This window comes from Triturus cristatus, chromosome 1_1, assembly GCF_964204655.1.
Source record: "Triturus cristatus chromosome 1_1, aTriCri1.1, whole genome shotgun sequence".
NCBI classification, from domain to species: Eukaryota; Metazoa; Chordata; class Amphibia; order Caudata; family Salamandridae; genus Triturus; species Triturus cristatus.
This window is the reverse complement of record NC_140579.1, coordinates 130285584-130301515: the sequence shown is the minus strand read 5'-3', so window position 1 is coordinate 130301515 and position 15932 is coordinate 130285584. Positions and strand designations below refer to the sequence as shown.

Below are 15932 nucleotides of genomic sequence, written 5' to 3'. Positions count from 1 at the left end.
TCAATAAGAAATCTACAGATAATGCATCTCTTTACTTATTAAAATCCAGTGCAAAATTCTATGGTGGCAAAAATAAAGCTGGGAAAATATTGACTAATTATCTAAAAATTTGGAACAACAAATCTAATATTGAATCTATTTATGATATGTGTTCTGTTTCGAAAGATGCTGAGATATTGAATAAATTTTCTACCTTTTATAAATCACTGTATACATCCAAAACACAACCCTCAGATCAAGAATTGTCACACTTTATTTCTAATGTTCAAAAATCCCAACGTATTCCTTCTGATCTATATTCCTTAGACTTAGACCCATTACAGGAAGAATTACTTAAAGCTCTCCAATGTCTCAAAAAAGATATAGCGCCAGGCCCAAATGTTTTTACTCTTGAATTTTATATTCATTTTTCTACACTTCTATTACCCAAGCTGCATTCCCTGATAAAATATTTCTGCTCCATCAATAGCTCCTCAGGTTCTTTCTCAGAAGCCCACATCTGTCTCATCCCGAAAGAAGGAAAAGATACTAAACATTGTAAAAATTATAGGCCTATTTCCCTAGTTAACATTGATTACAAAAATGTTTCTAAAGCATTTGCTATACGCTTAGATTCTTATTTACCAGAATTGCTGGGCAAGTAGCAATCTGGCTTTGTTAAATGCACTTTTTGATTAAATGAGTGAGTTAAATCAAATGATCACTTTTAAAAAAAACATAGTAGTACCTAAACGCCCAAAATAAAATGTTACACTCATACACTGGCCAAAGTATTTGAGACACCTGTGTTTATGTTGCATTGTTTTTATTATAGAATGACATTGTTGGAACAAGCAATTTGAATCAAATAATTTATTAATTAACATGTTTGTTCCGATGCTGGATGTTTTTACGGCCAGTTGCAGCAAGAGCAGCTAGGGTCAAAGACCAGGGTAGCCTGGCAGTGTTGCTGATAAGTGATCCCATTGAGGCAGTGCCAGAAGGCGTTTTTGTTTCCGGCGACTGGGTAAAGACCGCTGGCTTTGCCTGCACAGAATCCGCTTCCACCAGAACTTCCACCGGAGCTTCCACCTCCACTGCTGCCACCGCCAGATGGAGCTGCTGTGGCAGGAGCTGCTGTGACTGGGGCAACAGGAACCGCAGGAGCTGTGCAGCCTGCAATTCAGAGGAAAACATGTTGGTTCTCACATGAATACGTTCCTTTTTCAGTGTGACTATCCAAGACTACCGTACGTGGATTCTTTAAAGAGGACACCTCTTGTGATCACAAGTTGCAGATCTCCAATCAAAATTCCAACATGTGCAAAGAAGGCAGTATCTGGGCAGTCATTTAAGACACATTTGAAATTCAGTGTATGCATTATTAGCAAAGTGTGTGTTTTGATTGGGTTGCCCATGCCCCACATTGACTCCCATCCTGGCTAACCAATCTAAATCCTCTGACCAATTGCATTGCTTAAAGAAGAGCATCATGAGTAGAAGGGGACTCTTGAGACATTCTGAAGATGAGAAGCAGTCTCATCTGTCTAGAAAAAATTAAATTGAGTCTGCAGCCCAAACTTGAGAGATTGTGCTTGCAGCAGGTTCTTTTATAAAAGGGTTTCCTATGAAATATAGGTTTGTTCAGTTTATATGCATGGTCTGCCTAGGATCTGGTCATAGATGGTGTGTTATATGTCAAAATTGATAGGTTTAAGGCTTGGCCATTACAAACATGCAGGAATGGTTTACTGTAAGATAGGATCTGTGGGAACATTTGAGCACTGTGTTTATTACTTTACACCTAAGATAACGGTAACAAAGATACAAGCACTAGCCACTGATGTCATATTAAAACAATTCTGCAATCATGTCTCTCACCTGAAGCCTGCACTCCGAGAGTAGTCTTCAGCGCAGTGATGAGGGGGAACTTTCCTTGGTTACAGAATGTGCCTGTGAAGTCGTCCAGATCAATGGCCCACACCATGGCACCGGCCAGGTTGTTCTTCATCAGCCACTGAGCCTATAAATAGTGGATGGAATATACTCTTATCTTATTACTGCCATAGATAAATACCAAATGTTGAGACTAAACAGGGAAGGCAGGATAGGTGGTGGCATATCCATCATATTTAAAGATACCACCAAAGCCTCACTTATAGACAATTTACAAGCAGACTGGGTAGAGATTTGTGTCTTTAAAATTGAAATCTCTCCAAAGGACTGCTGGAGGGATGCGCTAATACACTGCCCTCCAGAACCTAAAAAAGAATTCAGTGGGCTTCTCACATAATTCATTACTCTCCATGTTGTTGTGTCCCAGCATTTTCTTTTACTGGGTGATTTTAGTTTCCATAGAGATGATTCCACTAATCTTGAGGTAGTTCATCTAACCTCTGATGTAACTTCATTAGGCCTCCAACAGAAAGTGATAAATCCCACCCATCAAGCGGGCCACACCAGATTTGATCTTTGCAAATTCTCCCACTTTGTCTTGTGATGCCCCTCTACCTATTCTCTGGATGATCACTCTCTAACTTCTTTTCAGATTACTAAACCCAAGGTGCCTGAGCATACACAGAAGGCATCAAAGACAAGGCACTTGTGCATTTTCTAATGTATTTAAGTTTACACCTACTTCAGCTGACTCCAATGTCGACAAAGTTCCAACAGGTTACCTCTCAGCTTCTAATGCAGCTTTTAACAAGATAGCCCTTATAAAACCTTGCTCTAATTCCAACCATGGAACGCACACACCCTGGTACACCATGAAATTGCGTACTGAAAAGTCTGTGTAAAAAGCTTGAGAGACAATGGCCCCATTTCAATAATCTCATTGATAAAGAGGCATATTAACTATCCTTAACGAAACATCACCGCAACATAAATAAGCCTACAAAGCACACATTTCTCTCCAAATTAATCAGACTAGAAACTCCTTGAAGGAGCTCTTTAAAGTGCTTATCCCTTTCCTTATCCCTCAAGCCTGCTTTCTGGAGATTGTACCATCACAAGCTCTTTGTCATTACCTTGCAAATCACTACAAAGAAAAAAAATCAATATAAATTATCAGAATTTTCCCAAAATACCTCAGTAAGCCAGCGAGTAGTTTAATCCTTATCACTCTCAACCAATTGTTTTACCTTAGGGAAATTTAAAACACTCTTGCCTGACTCTATTCAGAAGGTACTGGCAGCTGCTAAATCAGGGTCTCCCTTAGACATCTGCCCACCTCGTATCACATTGTCTTTGTCCTTTCAGCTTGCACTGGCCATCTGCACACTATTTAATCTATCCATTGCCACTGGGGAAGTCCTTCTTCTGTCTGGAAAGCAGCACTGGTTGCTTGGGTGACTGATCCTTTTATTAGCCTCCCCTGATCTAGAACAAGCTCCCCATTTTACATACATCAATGCACGGACCACTACAAATTCAGAAAACTTCTTAGAACTGCTATTTGTGGCCAAATTATTCGGGTTATCTGTTTGTGCTAGATTGCACCGAGACACCCCACCGGGGTTATTCGCACGTATTATAAACTGAATTAACATAACATAGATATGTGGGAACCTATAATGTCATTGGTTTTAGCAAGTTAATTATATAACTGGTCAATCTTCAAATAATACCTTGAGAGTGACACTCTTCACGTTATCGTATCCAAGCCACTCGTTACCCTGGTATGCATAGGGAACCTCCTCAGCAGAAGACCAGTTCTCAGTAGCTCCATTTTTCAGGAAGGTGCAGATCTGTAGTGGTTTAAGATTGAATAAAGTTTGCTTTAAAGTAAATATCACCAGTAGATGAAGCAATGCTGCTCAATTTGAAACACAAGTGCACTTTAATGGAACACAGCGTTCTGCAACCACATCGCTCTCTGTTGTGTGTCCACACTCCAAGATGGCTGTGTCAAGTCTCTTAATTCAAATCCCAGGCAGCGGTCTGGTGGAACGGTACACTTTTATAACCTCCCCCTTCACCCCACCCCGTTGTGCTCAATATTCTATGTCTGTGTCTAAATAAAGTGATTTTATTTTTTACAGGGGGATATTTATATATCGCATACTTAGACCTGATGGGTAGCACAGTGCTATTACCTAGATCAGATCAATTAAGTGTCACCATACGCAGCTTACAGAAGCAAGGGTGAGGGTTTAAATAAGGATTTTTCGAGGTTTAGAATCTCAATGAGTAAAGTGAAGTAAAGTTTGACTGTTGACATATGACTATCATACGAGTGTAAACGCAAGCTGGACTACATGTGCTGTTTTTATTTTAGAATTAATTGTTTGAACAAGACCTTTGAATCAGAGAATTTGTGAGGTTACATGGTTCTATCAACCTGTTGATTTATGTGGTAAGATAATGAGCTAATTACTTATTGGTTTAAATAGCAATGTTAGACATTTGAATCGTAATAGGAGCGTTTTATGTAAATCTGTCTGTTTGCATTAAAATCATATTTGTGCATCCCAATGTTGTAGTTGCTCAGCATATTTCAGCTTACTAAAAAATCTGTCAAAGTGGGTGATTCTTTATTAGGGTACATTGACTCACATACCTCATAGTAGGCCCAGAACCCAGCCTGTCTGGTGTAAGGCCCGGCAGGTCCTGCTCCAGAGGTTGGGGCTCCAATTCCATTGCTGGATGGGTTGCTCAGAATGAAGGTGTGTCCATAGGTCGGGACTCCAACAATAAGTTTTGATGCTGGGGCACCATTGCTCAACCAGTAGTTCATGACGTAATCCTACAAAGAGAATGCTCATGGTCAGGTCAGAAAATCTGTGATGTGATATGTCAATCAGTTAATGCATTCTGTATGATGTACTGTTACTGGGAACTCAACTGAAAACATAGTCAACTTGAACTTGTGCTGGACTGGAGCTTCTCCAGCACGTGTGGCTATACTTACAATATTCAAGTAGGCATTTGCTCCAGTGGCTGCAGGGTTGGTGTACAGGGGGCTGTTTTCTCCAGTGTATCCCTCCCAGGATCCATGCAAATCATAGGTCATCACATGGATATAGTCAAGAGCCCTGCCAGAAAAATGCATGTTACCATTTTAAGCAATTGAAATCTTTTGAATTATTAAAAGAACTGTCTTTGCAGACACGGTGTTTAAATGCCAGATATTTTGCTCAAACAAACTCTACTTTTGTTGTCTATTTTGTGAGTATTTTAGCAAATATGCTTTAACTAAAATATCCCTTTAAATCAAGGACACATCAAGAGGTTTAAATATGGTCTATCTTTGCCTTTAGTGTGCATTGTAAGAAATAAACTTGCCATCAGAAGACAAGACGTGAATTGTATTTTGCAGGGATACTCTCTACATGCTAGAAATGTACTATTTTTTTAAAGTAACAATCCCTTTTTACATTTAACTTTTTAATCTACATTTTTCTAAGCTTAGCAGAGGATGACAACATTGTTAATAGATTATTTTGCACATATTAAGGAACTTTAACATGTTTGTATATAACCATTGGTGATGTTAAGATCAATCCATAAGCGGGGGTGGAAATTTGTCTTAAGTCATGTATCTGGACATTTATGGCTTGTCATTGTGAAGATACTGTTGTAGAAAAAAGGTGTGCTGTTCCTAGGAGGACAAGGGGGAGGGACAAAAAAGGGGGGGGGGGATATAACCGGGGGGACACATCGGTAATGGCTGACATGGGTAGGTGCCTCAGGAAGCATGAGAGATAATGCGCGTTCGCGGATAGCTCCAATTAGGAGCAAGGTCCCTCACACACCCCGAAGGGTGTCATGTTGTATTATGTGAGGGTGAACCTATGTGAAGGGGGTAGATGTGGGAAAGTACAAGTGTGGTTTAAAAATGGCTCCTAGATACTCCTAGGTGAATTTACTCACGGAGTGTCTGGGCCATGGATAAAAACTGATTGAAAAAGTCCCAAACTGAGAGAAGAAATTAGACCTGTGTCAGTTCTAGTGAATTGTGCGAAAGGGTCAACATGTTTCTTGCCAATCAAAAAGTCCAACCAGTCGGCAATTCTTCAGGACCTTTTAACCTCATCTACTCTCAAAGGGGGCGGCAAATAATGTCACAGGGAGGTCAAAGTCACGTCCCCTTATGTCAGGATGCTGTTGTTGTCCTGGTATGTTAAAATAATAATAATGAATCAAAAGTGAGGTACAATTATACCTTCCAGAGATGGGTGCACTGGAAGAATGAGGTAGTAATGCCCCAACAGGGACAGACCGATGGACTTGCTTAAATCTCGAGGGAAACCACTTTGGATCCTCGAGGTTCCCAGTGCGGGACCCACCCGTGGCCAGCTGTCCCAGGGTAGATACTGTTATTCTAAATCTGTTTTTAATTACTGTCTTTGTTATAGAGTTTGTTAGAACTTTTGTTTTGTTATAGTTTCCCTAGTTGGTTTGTTTTGGCACTCATTCATATCTGGACAAAGTTTGCATTGTAAGTAAAACATGTTTCACCTGTATCGTTCTTCAGGCTATACAAGTGAATGATAGGGTAGCTAAAGGCAGAGTTTTAGACCGCACCCATGTTACCTCAGATATTACTTCTAGTTTACCTATGGAATTGTATTATAGCCTTACAGTCTGAGGCAGAAGGGCTATGTTTATTAAACATTTCACCTACTAAGGGTAGAATGTTATAAATTAAAACGGGAGAAACATGAAGTCCAACATTGGAATGTTGGAGCTCCGGACCTATACCAGTCACTGTAAGCCCGTAGCTACTCCATTGTCTTCAATGGAGCTCTCAACATACCAATGAATAGAATTTGCATATATAAGTAATGGCGTTTGTTGTAGCTTCTATAGCAAATTAGAACATTGGAATGTTGAATCCTCAATTCAAGACAAAGAAGCAGCAGCGACCTATAAGAACTGGTATAGTCCCCGCTGATCTCAACATTTCAATTTTCTAATACAGCATTTGCCTTTATTTTTCCCCCACTTCTCGAAAATATATTATTTAGGCAGAGGAAAGTATAAGGCAGTGGCTGTGTAGGGGGACATACGCAGCCTGCACTCTTCCCTCCTCCTGTAGCTCAGTGTTACTAGGGCTTCAGAAGGAGGGAGGGGTGAATGCTGCTCAGCTCCTGGGTCTCCCTAGCTTGGCTGGACTTCAAAAAGCAGTTCATCCAAGCCAGCGGGAACCAGTCAGCTCCTTTCACAGCTCTTGCTGTGAATGTTCAGCAGCTGACAGCCATGGCCCTGCGTGCGCTGTTAGATGTAGAACATTCACTGCCAGAGCTGTGAAACTAAGGCTTCGGAGCCCAAGGGGAGGCTCTGAGAGCACTTTGTGTTTTTTAATTAGAAATTTCTGCCCTCATGGAGCGGAATGTCTTTTTGATTAATCTATTATATATTTGTGGCTTTGTAATTCACGAAGTAAATGCTCCTGTGTGCCCTTATGATTATATTGCTTTATATCATTTGGTGATCATTTCAATTTGTGATTATATGGTTCTTCCTGATTACCTGTTTACTCTATTTTCGTTGCCTTCCTTCTCCATATGTCCATATGTCATGCCATATGCTATGCATTTTTTTGCCTTTTTGAATTTATCATACTGTTGATGTATACTACTATATATGCTTCTGTATTACTGTATTTCATTTTGTGCCTACCGTGATGATGAAAATAAAAATATTTAAAAAAAAAAAAAACAGAAGGAGGGAGGGGTGAATGCTGCTCAGCTCCTGGGTCTCCCTGGCTTGGCTGGCCTACAAAAAGCAGTTCATTCAAGCCAGCGGGAACCAGTCAGCCCCTTTCACAGCTCTTGCTGTGAATGTTCAGCAGCTGACAGCCGTGGCCCTGCGTGCGCTGTTTGATGTAGAACATTCACTGCAAGAGCTGTGAAATTAAGGCTTCGGAGCCCAAGGGTAGGTTCTGAGAGCACTTTGTGTTTTTTAATTAGAACATTCTGCCCTCATGGAGTGGAATGTTCTAATAGCTTCATTGCCCGCTGTAGCTGGGCTACACTGGCCATTAAAGGCTCACTCCCTTGTTAAAGGCCCGAGCCGAATGCTGGATTTAATAGCAGGCTATAAAGCTATAATAGAAGCTATAGCAAGCTACATTACTTATATATGCAAAATCTATTCTCTGGCAAACCACTGCTATAGCGTTACAACAAACAAATGATGGACGGAATGCTGACAATGCAGACATTCTCCCCCAGTCAAGAGATCTGGGTAAAATCCATCGTTCTTTTGCCCACTACACCACCCCAGTGTAGACATGGCCATATGCAAATCAGTCTTGACCCTGTGCCTCATGGGAACAGTCCAGCCCGAACTGCCAAGTCATGTCTTCCCTGGGAATACCCATCCCACTTAGGGCGAAAAGCGTTACAACAAACAAATGATGGACGGAATGCTGACAATGCAGACATTCTCTCCCAGTCAAGAGATCTGGGTAAAACCCATCGTTCTTTTGCCCACTACACCACCCCAGTTTAGACATGGCCATATGCAAATCAGTCTTGACCCTGTGCCTCATGGGAACAGTCCAGCCCGAACTGCCAAGTCATGTCTTCCCTGGACCGGAATCAAGCATCCTAGGACCGGTTTCTGGCTATCAGCCGTCATCAGCCAGGATAGCTTGACTCCAGTGGCGTAGTGAGCACGGGTCCCACGTCTGGGAATACCCATCCCACTTAGGGCGAAAAGCGTTACAACAAACAAATGATGGACGGAATGCTGACAATGCAGACATTCTCCCCCAGTCAAGAGATCTGGGTTAAATCCATCGTTCTTATGCCCACTACACCACCCCAGTTTAGACATGGCCATATGCAAATCAGTCTTGACCCTGTGCCTCATGGGAACAGTCCAGCCCGAACAGCCAAGTCATGTCTTCCCTGGACCGGAATCAAGCATCCTAGGACCGGTTTCTGGCTATCAGCCGTCATCAGCCAGGATAGCTTGACTCCAGTGGCGTAGTGAGCACGGGTCCCACGTCTGGGAATACCCATCCCACTCAGTGTGGGAGGGTATGCTCAGACGTGAGTCCCTTGCTCATTGCACCATCAGGATTCAGGCAAGCCGGGCCGATGAAGGCTGTGATGCCAGAAACCGGTCCCCGGAAGCTTGTTTCCTTCCCAGTATAAGAATTGGCTTGGTAGTTTGGTTTGCCCTGTTCCCATCATGCACTGGGACAGGTACAGACTTATTTGCATGTAGCCAGGTTCTGAGCTGGGATGGTGCAGTGAGCTAAAAACGGTGATGGATTAAAACCATGATCTCTTGACTTGGTAAGAGTATTCTGCATCATTCAGAAACTCTGTCCATCACCACCCCCTTTTTCCCAAACCACTGCTATAGTCCAGTGCCTGCAGCAGTCTTGGAACCAAGCAATGACCAGATTACTTGCTGTACTTACGCCGAGAGCTGAGGGATCTGGTACCCAGCCTGGATGTTGGAGATACCTCCAGCCACTGCTGCAGTCACCATGAGGCGGGGCCTGTTGGTCTGAGTGGCCTCCTGCTGGAAGGCTGCTAGCATTTCCTGCAAAAATTAACAGAAGAAACCATGTGTTAACAAGTAAAGCAAGGCCAAATTGAAAAAGGATGGTCTATAATTATAATGTATTATTTTAAAATGTCTGTTGTATCCAGTTGTGTTAGTGTAGTTTTTACATTAATCCATCCTTTAAACCCATTGTGCCTCATAGAAGATTTTATTGTCTTCAAGGAGGGGGAAGCCGGTGGTAGTTACAGAAACCCAAGTTCTAGTCCCCACTTGCCCCCATTAATGCATTGTTTTATGCTGGCCATTTCACTTCCCTTTCAGTCTCTCACTTGCCTCATGTACAGAAATTTAGACAGCTAACCCGCATTTTTAAGTTCTGTATAAAACAAACACAGGATAACTCCAACGTCTTTCAGCACATTGAAGCCTCTATTTTCTAATTTTCACACTCTTGTATTGTTTTCTGTCTGGAAACTGATTTGAATCTGTTGATATTATCATTGAGTTATTAGTATTTGTATAGCCAATTTCTATCATGGACATGATGATTTGGTACTCTGGGTTTTAGTGCTGATTGAAGATTAGTTTCCTGATGTTTTTATCCGGTTACCTGTGATCCTTTTATTTGTGTCTGGTGCATTGTGTAGTGTAAGAGAATAGGAAAGCAACATTTGGTACTTTCAACCAGTGGTAGCAAGCTGCTGTAAGTCAGCTGCATTTTTTTAGAATCATAGCTTGCCATTCAGAACTTTACAGTGATGTCCCAGGAGTTAGTGTAGGGCATCTAACAGGATAAATGGACATCGGACAGCCTCTTGTCAATCTTGCCTCTTTATTCCCAGCCCCCATCAGAGATCTGCTTTGCCACAGTTCCACTGCCACACCTGCCTGTTCCGACACCATCCACTTTAAAAAGACATAATAATGTCTAATGAGAGGATCTCAGTGGCTAAGCTGAATTTTATTATGTGTGCACCAGTGAACTCTATCTTGGCAAAGTCTTTTGAAATATTTTCTAATCCTATAATGCTAGATCAACAAAATCTCATTGAATTTGATTCCTTTCAGAATTTATTTTTTATTATTAAAGAAAAAACCCGGTTTAGTGCATATACTACTAACAGTTCTTTGAATACCAGTCTTCTGCTTGTGTTGGCCTTTGACTTCCAAGTTAGAAGTTTTTTTATTTTTGTAAGTGTTATAGCTGCAAGTAAAAATTAAATTCCCATGTATTTGATTGCAATAGCTTGCTTGTATCCCCAAACATTTCCATTTTATTTAATGTATCTATTTTTATTTTCTGGCATCTAGATGCTCAAAATTGTGTGCTTGTCTCTAAATTGTATCACTGGAAACCCACTACTCTGTTGCCATGCAGTACTAATGTATCCAGATTGCTAGAATGCTGTGGTGTTTTTCCTTTAATTTGTTGTCAAGACTTATTCAGTTTATCACTCAATCTCTACAACTGCCTGACATGTCAGCCAGTACAGGACTCTAACTCCACGAATAATGGAGTGCTACGGTATTAAATTGCCTAGGAAATAACCTGTGCACTATACCTTTTATGTACATAATATATGCTCCGCTTGTCACATAGTACATCCCCTCCACCATTTACACTCCATGTTACCTGGACCAGTGTGGTAAAGAGTTGTTTATCTTGAGGGGGGCTTCCTCTAGACCCGGGGTACTCCCAGTCAAAGTCCAGCCCATCAAACTCATACTGTCGCAGAAACTTGATGACCGAGGTAATGAAGGTCTGACGGTTCTGTGGGGTGGAGACCATGGCAGTGAATCTGAAGAAGAATAAGACCATAGGGATAGAAGCGTCAACAGCTGACGGAGGGTTTTGCATAAAGCCTTAGAGTTCAACTCCATTGAAAATACTCACGGGGCTGTGCCAAAGTTCCAGCCACCGATTGCCAGCAGAGTTTTCAGATTGCCGTTCCTAGAAAAAAGAGCACCAATGAACACCATGGTACACACTTTGATCATACATTCAGTTTTTGTTATTACTCTTTGTACATGTTTTATACTGTGTGTGGCACTGAATGTCAGTGTTGAATGTTTTTTTTTGTCTCTAGGGCCTTTCCAAGACAGTGCATGACTTTTAAGATGCTTTAATAATGTAACTTATATTTTGTGAATTTTCTTGCACAGATATTATGTACAGAGGTTCTAGCTAATGATACGTTAGAGCTTGCATTGACAAGTAAGAATAAAAGCCAGTACTTTTGGCGAGAGGGCAGTAAGGCATTAGAAGATGTTTACCACACTTAAAACATTACTCCTAAAAGAATAGGGTTTGTTCATGTTAAACTGTGTGCAATAAACATAAACAGCGGTAAACAGTGGAATCAACAGAGGGCCAGGAAGGCAGTGTTTGGATATTTTCATGCTGCTTGTGCTTGCTAGATATGTAAGATCATGCTCCAGTCTGTCTGATAGCTTTAGTGGAGGTGAGTTAGCTCCTGTTAGGTCAGATAGGAGGTGGCTTAGAAGTACACCACTTTTCCTAGGAGTCCAATAGTATGTGAAGTTGAATGGGACTATTGCAGTAGTCCAGATTGTTGAAGGATAGAACTTATATAAGTAGTTCAGTAGAGTTTAGGCCATGTTAGGGTGGGCATTGTGCATATTGCAGTGTTAGTTGCTGGAAGAGGTGATAGTTGATATAGGAGTAATCAGTTTGAAATTTAGTCAACCCATTACGTCTATGTTGACTAGAGTGGAGCATAGAATGATTATGGTTTGTGTTGGACATGTGCAGGTTTAGAAAAGTAGAGGAAGATCTCTGGCACTGGACTTCAGCTCTGGACAGTGGTGAGGAATTCTCAAGAAAGTAAGTTCTCCACTATATTGTAAGAAAGGGCTCTGCATGTACCACCAAACAAATCAATGCATTCCCTTAGTAGCATCTGATAGATGTTGGTAGGCACATTAGTTCCAATCCAGCAGATGAAATTGTTTGGATTCTTCTGCTGCTGTCATTTGAATTTGGCTGTGCTTATTTTATTTGGTGTGATGCATGCCTCCATGTGCTCTGTAGTAATTACTGGAAGATAATTCTATGCACTAAAAACAGGACTCACTGGTTCTTGAGGTTCTGGAAGGAGTTGTAGAGAGTCACGTCATTCCACTCAATGGTTGTGATCTGGTTGTTGGACATTCCGGCGAAGGCATAGATCAGGTGAGTACACAGGCATGGGTCGATGTTGTCGGGCTTAAACTTCCCCAGGCCCGGCCTGTACTGAGCCCAGTTGGTGAAGTAGCATGTCAGCTCGTAGGCAGAGCCTGCAGCGGGAATAAAATATAACTTTAAAACCATGATTTACGTTTGAAGAGCATCATTTTTTTTATAATTTTGCTTGATGGGGTAGTGATTTTGAAAATGTCACCATTTTTCTCATTTAGTGAGTTTTATGTAGTTTATGGCTTGTCCCTGCAGTACAGAACCGACCACCACTTGTAGCACCACTAAATAATTCTTGCTATTTGATGCTCTATTAAGATAAATCCCATCACCATTGTGGTTTCTGTGAGAAATAAAAGCCTACTCGAGCCAGCTTTCTTAGCTTTGCACTCACTGCCAGTGGCTTCATGTGGCCCTGATACCATTCTTAATACAAAATGTGATCTTTTCAGAGCGGTGTTAATTTTTGTATGCTTGTGAACACCATGGAAAACTGCATAGCAAAATGCCTCTAGGCCCTTCCAAAGCCAGTTCAAGTTCATACCTCAACTAAACAAAATAGTTTGAGAAAAGTGTAAATCTTCTCCATAATCTTGTGGCAATAGTTCATATGAGTGATTGTTCTGGGCAATATATTGACCCTGGCGCATATTTCAAATACTATGTCAAACATATGCTACATTTTCATTTTCTGAAAAGCAGTTCATTGGACATAGGGAGCTCATACTCTGTTGGCCCCTCAAACACATATTTGTGACCTAACCTTTTCTTTAATATATTAGCTTCCCATAACCTTTCTAGATTGAGATTTGATTCTCAAGAAGAAGGACAAACTGTTTACTTGGACTGCGTTAGGTAAGCTAAATTGACCAGTCTAACTTTTTTCCTCTTAAGTCCATATAAAAAGTGATAGGGAAATTGTATATGCTGTAATCACAGATTTCAGTGGAACTTTTTACAAAAGTATGTGACATGCCAGGGTCGTATTATCTGAAAGCTGTGTCGATGCTTATTCAGCTTATACGTTTTGTTTTATTTTCGTGAATAAATTCTAATGTAATCTTAATGTAGGTCAGTCCCTCCCAAGAGAAATGGGCACAATTTTTAAATAAAACTTACCCAGCTGAGCATTAAGCAGGAGCGCAAAACCTACAAAAAATAAACACAGATTTTAAAGTCAAACCATTCAAACAAGTAGACTTTTCAAAAAAGGTTTAGTTGTAGATGTTCCTTGGTATCAAACCTCTTTCAGATAAAATGATGCCAAAAGATGCTGTAGGGTGTCATACAGCAGTGCTAAGCTGGTTTTCAAATTATTGAAATTCTAGCTGTGGACTGGAATACTTCAGAGCGGAGACCATATGTAATGAAACAAGGCAAAGCAGTGCGATCAGAGATGCCATCACACATCTCATTACATTACTTTTGTCTTGATATTGCTCGTTTTCGGAAATTATATCACACTGACTAATGATGATTACACATGTGAAAATACTTTGATTTGCTTCTCTTTAGCAATGATATATTGGATGCGTTAGTGTGGACAATTTAAGTAATTAACAAAGTGTTGTTGAGGATCAAACATTATGCTCAGACCTTTAGGAGAGAAACTTTTGCTGAAAATCCTTGCTCTTGTGAACAATACACAGTAACTCTATAATGTTGTGGCTTATTCCTGTCGCTATCAGGTGTTAGTAGTATAAATTGCGATCTTGTGCTTTACCCAATGCCTTTCATGATGCAGTAATCAGATGTCAATGTTTGGCTGAGACCAAAGGTACTGCGGACAATTTAACCAGATGAACAGTTGGTCTCTACTAAAGCACAGGAACAGCAGGAGTCTGTCAGTGCACCCAGGCTCCATCGATTAGAATATCTGCCATAACATGTGAGCTCTATTGTTCACAACAGTTGGGGTTTACCCATATCCAAGATAAGCTAGAGTGCACTCTGTGAGAAAACAGTGACCGACCACACTGCCACCATAAAGAGATCACACTGCCACCAAAAGATACAGGATATGAGGCCCTCCCTTACCAATAAAAAAGATGCTGCTCAACCACAAGCACACAATCATGAGATCAGTTGGAGACCTAAAGGGTGCTTTATTCTAAACAAAGGAAATGCCGGAAACCGCCACCTATCCACAAGACGTGGTGGAGGACATGAGATCTCCTTTCCAAAGAAATGAGCAGCAAGCTGGAAATCACGGTCTAGCGTTCTAGAAATGATTCTACATTCTAAGAATGAGTCTGAGGAAGCCTGGACTTACCCGTAAGGAAGAGTAGCTTTGCCATCTTTGCCTCAGTACTGATCCTAAGCTGGTTGTTTCCTGCTTATATACCTCCTGCCTCCACTGTTATCCTCTAATTTTGTGATTCGTTGTTGGATTAATAGGCTGCTATCTTACTTTTTGTGTAATTAGTACCTTTAAATAGCTCCAGAAATAATGGTATCAATTTCCTGTCATAAGGCCAATTCTGCAAGCAATTTTAGTCCTTTTTGGCAGATGTTGAATCACGCTAAGGGCGTTTTTCAATCCCCAGAGGTGTGCAATGTATTTACTGTGCAAACCAAGGACTGTGGAAGCTGATTATTTTGTGGTGCCTACTGATCAAAGCATTGTTATTTCTGCTTCATATGCTGTATCATACGATGGCATTGATAACCTCAACAGAAGTTTCCATTTCTGGTGCCATGGGTAAACATCCCCTTGACGTATTGTCGCTCTGACTGATAACAGAAATAATTTGTACAATTAAACAAGTTTAGTGAAGGTCATCAACCAGTTGTGTTTTTGAAGAGAATGGTCTGTATCTTCTGCATTTTTAGCTTTGAATAGAATGAGGTTTCCTCTGAGTTATTCATAAATATTCAATTTAAAAGGGATACATGCAACTAAGGCTGCCAGACTGACAAAGCACAATGAAGGACAAACTACATCGAGGCTCACAGTAAGTCCACATCTTTGTAATTCTCACTCCTCTGAAAACGTAACAAATTCCATGGTATACAAGAAAGCTTAGAACGTAGCTCCATGTAATGGTGCCACCAGCCTGTCTTGACTGTCTTTTCTTCAGTCCTATTTATTAACCGGCTCTCAATATAGGCCGACCTGGACATGTATCAATGCACATTCCACCTATTTCTCAGAACCACATCAATGAGCAAAACATGCCAAGGCTCTCCTTTAAATTTCTGATCCTCGTGCTAAAGCAAACTTCATACAGGTGATCTACTTCCTAGATGTACAACAAAGATAGATTGCTCTCTGTCTACCTCATCA

The 15932-nt window shown here is 40.9% G+C and overlaps 1 protein-coding gene across 1 annotated transcript; it reads right to left on the bottom strand.

Moving 5' to 3' along the window:
- Positions 1-788: 788 nt before the first annotated feature.
- Positions 789-15046, bottom strand: LOC146869783 (acidic mammalian chitinase-like). Its single transcript, XM_085615133.1, has 11 exons — positions 14919-15046; positions 13766-13795; positions 12546-12747; positions 11345-11401; positions 11084-11249; positions 9362-9486; positions 4892-5015; positions 4541-4726; positions 3609-3728; positions 1861-2002; positions 789-1155 (listed from the first exon to the last, which is right to left on the bottom strand). The coding sequence occupies exons 1-11, from the start codon at positions 14941-14943 to the stop codon at positions 890-892; spliced, it is 1443 nt and encodes a 480-aa protein (XP_085471259.1). The 5' UTR covers positions 14944-15046; the 3' UTR covers positions 789-889.
- Between the last annotated feature and the right edge of the window lie 886 nt (positions 15047-15932).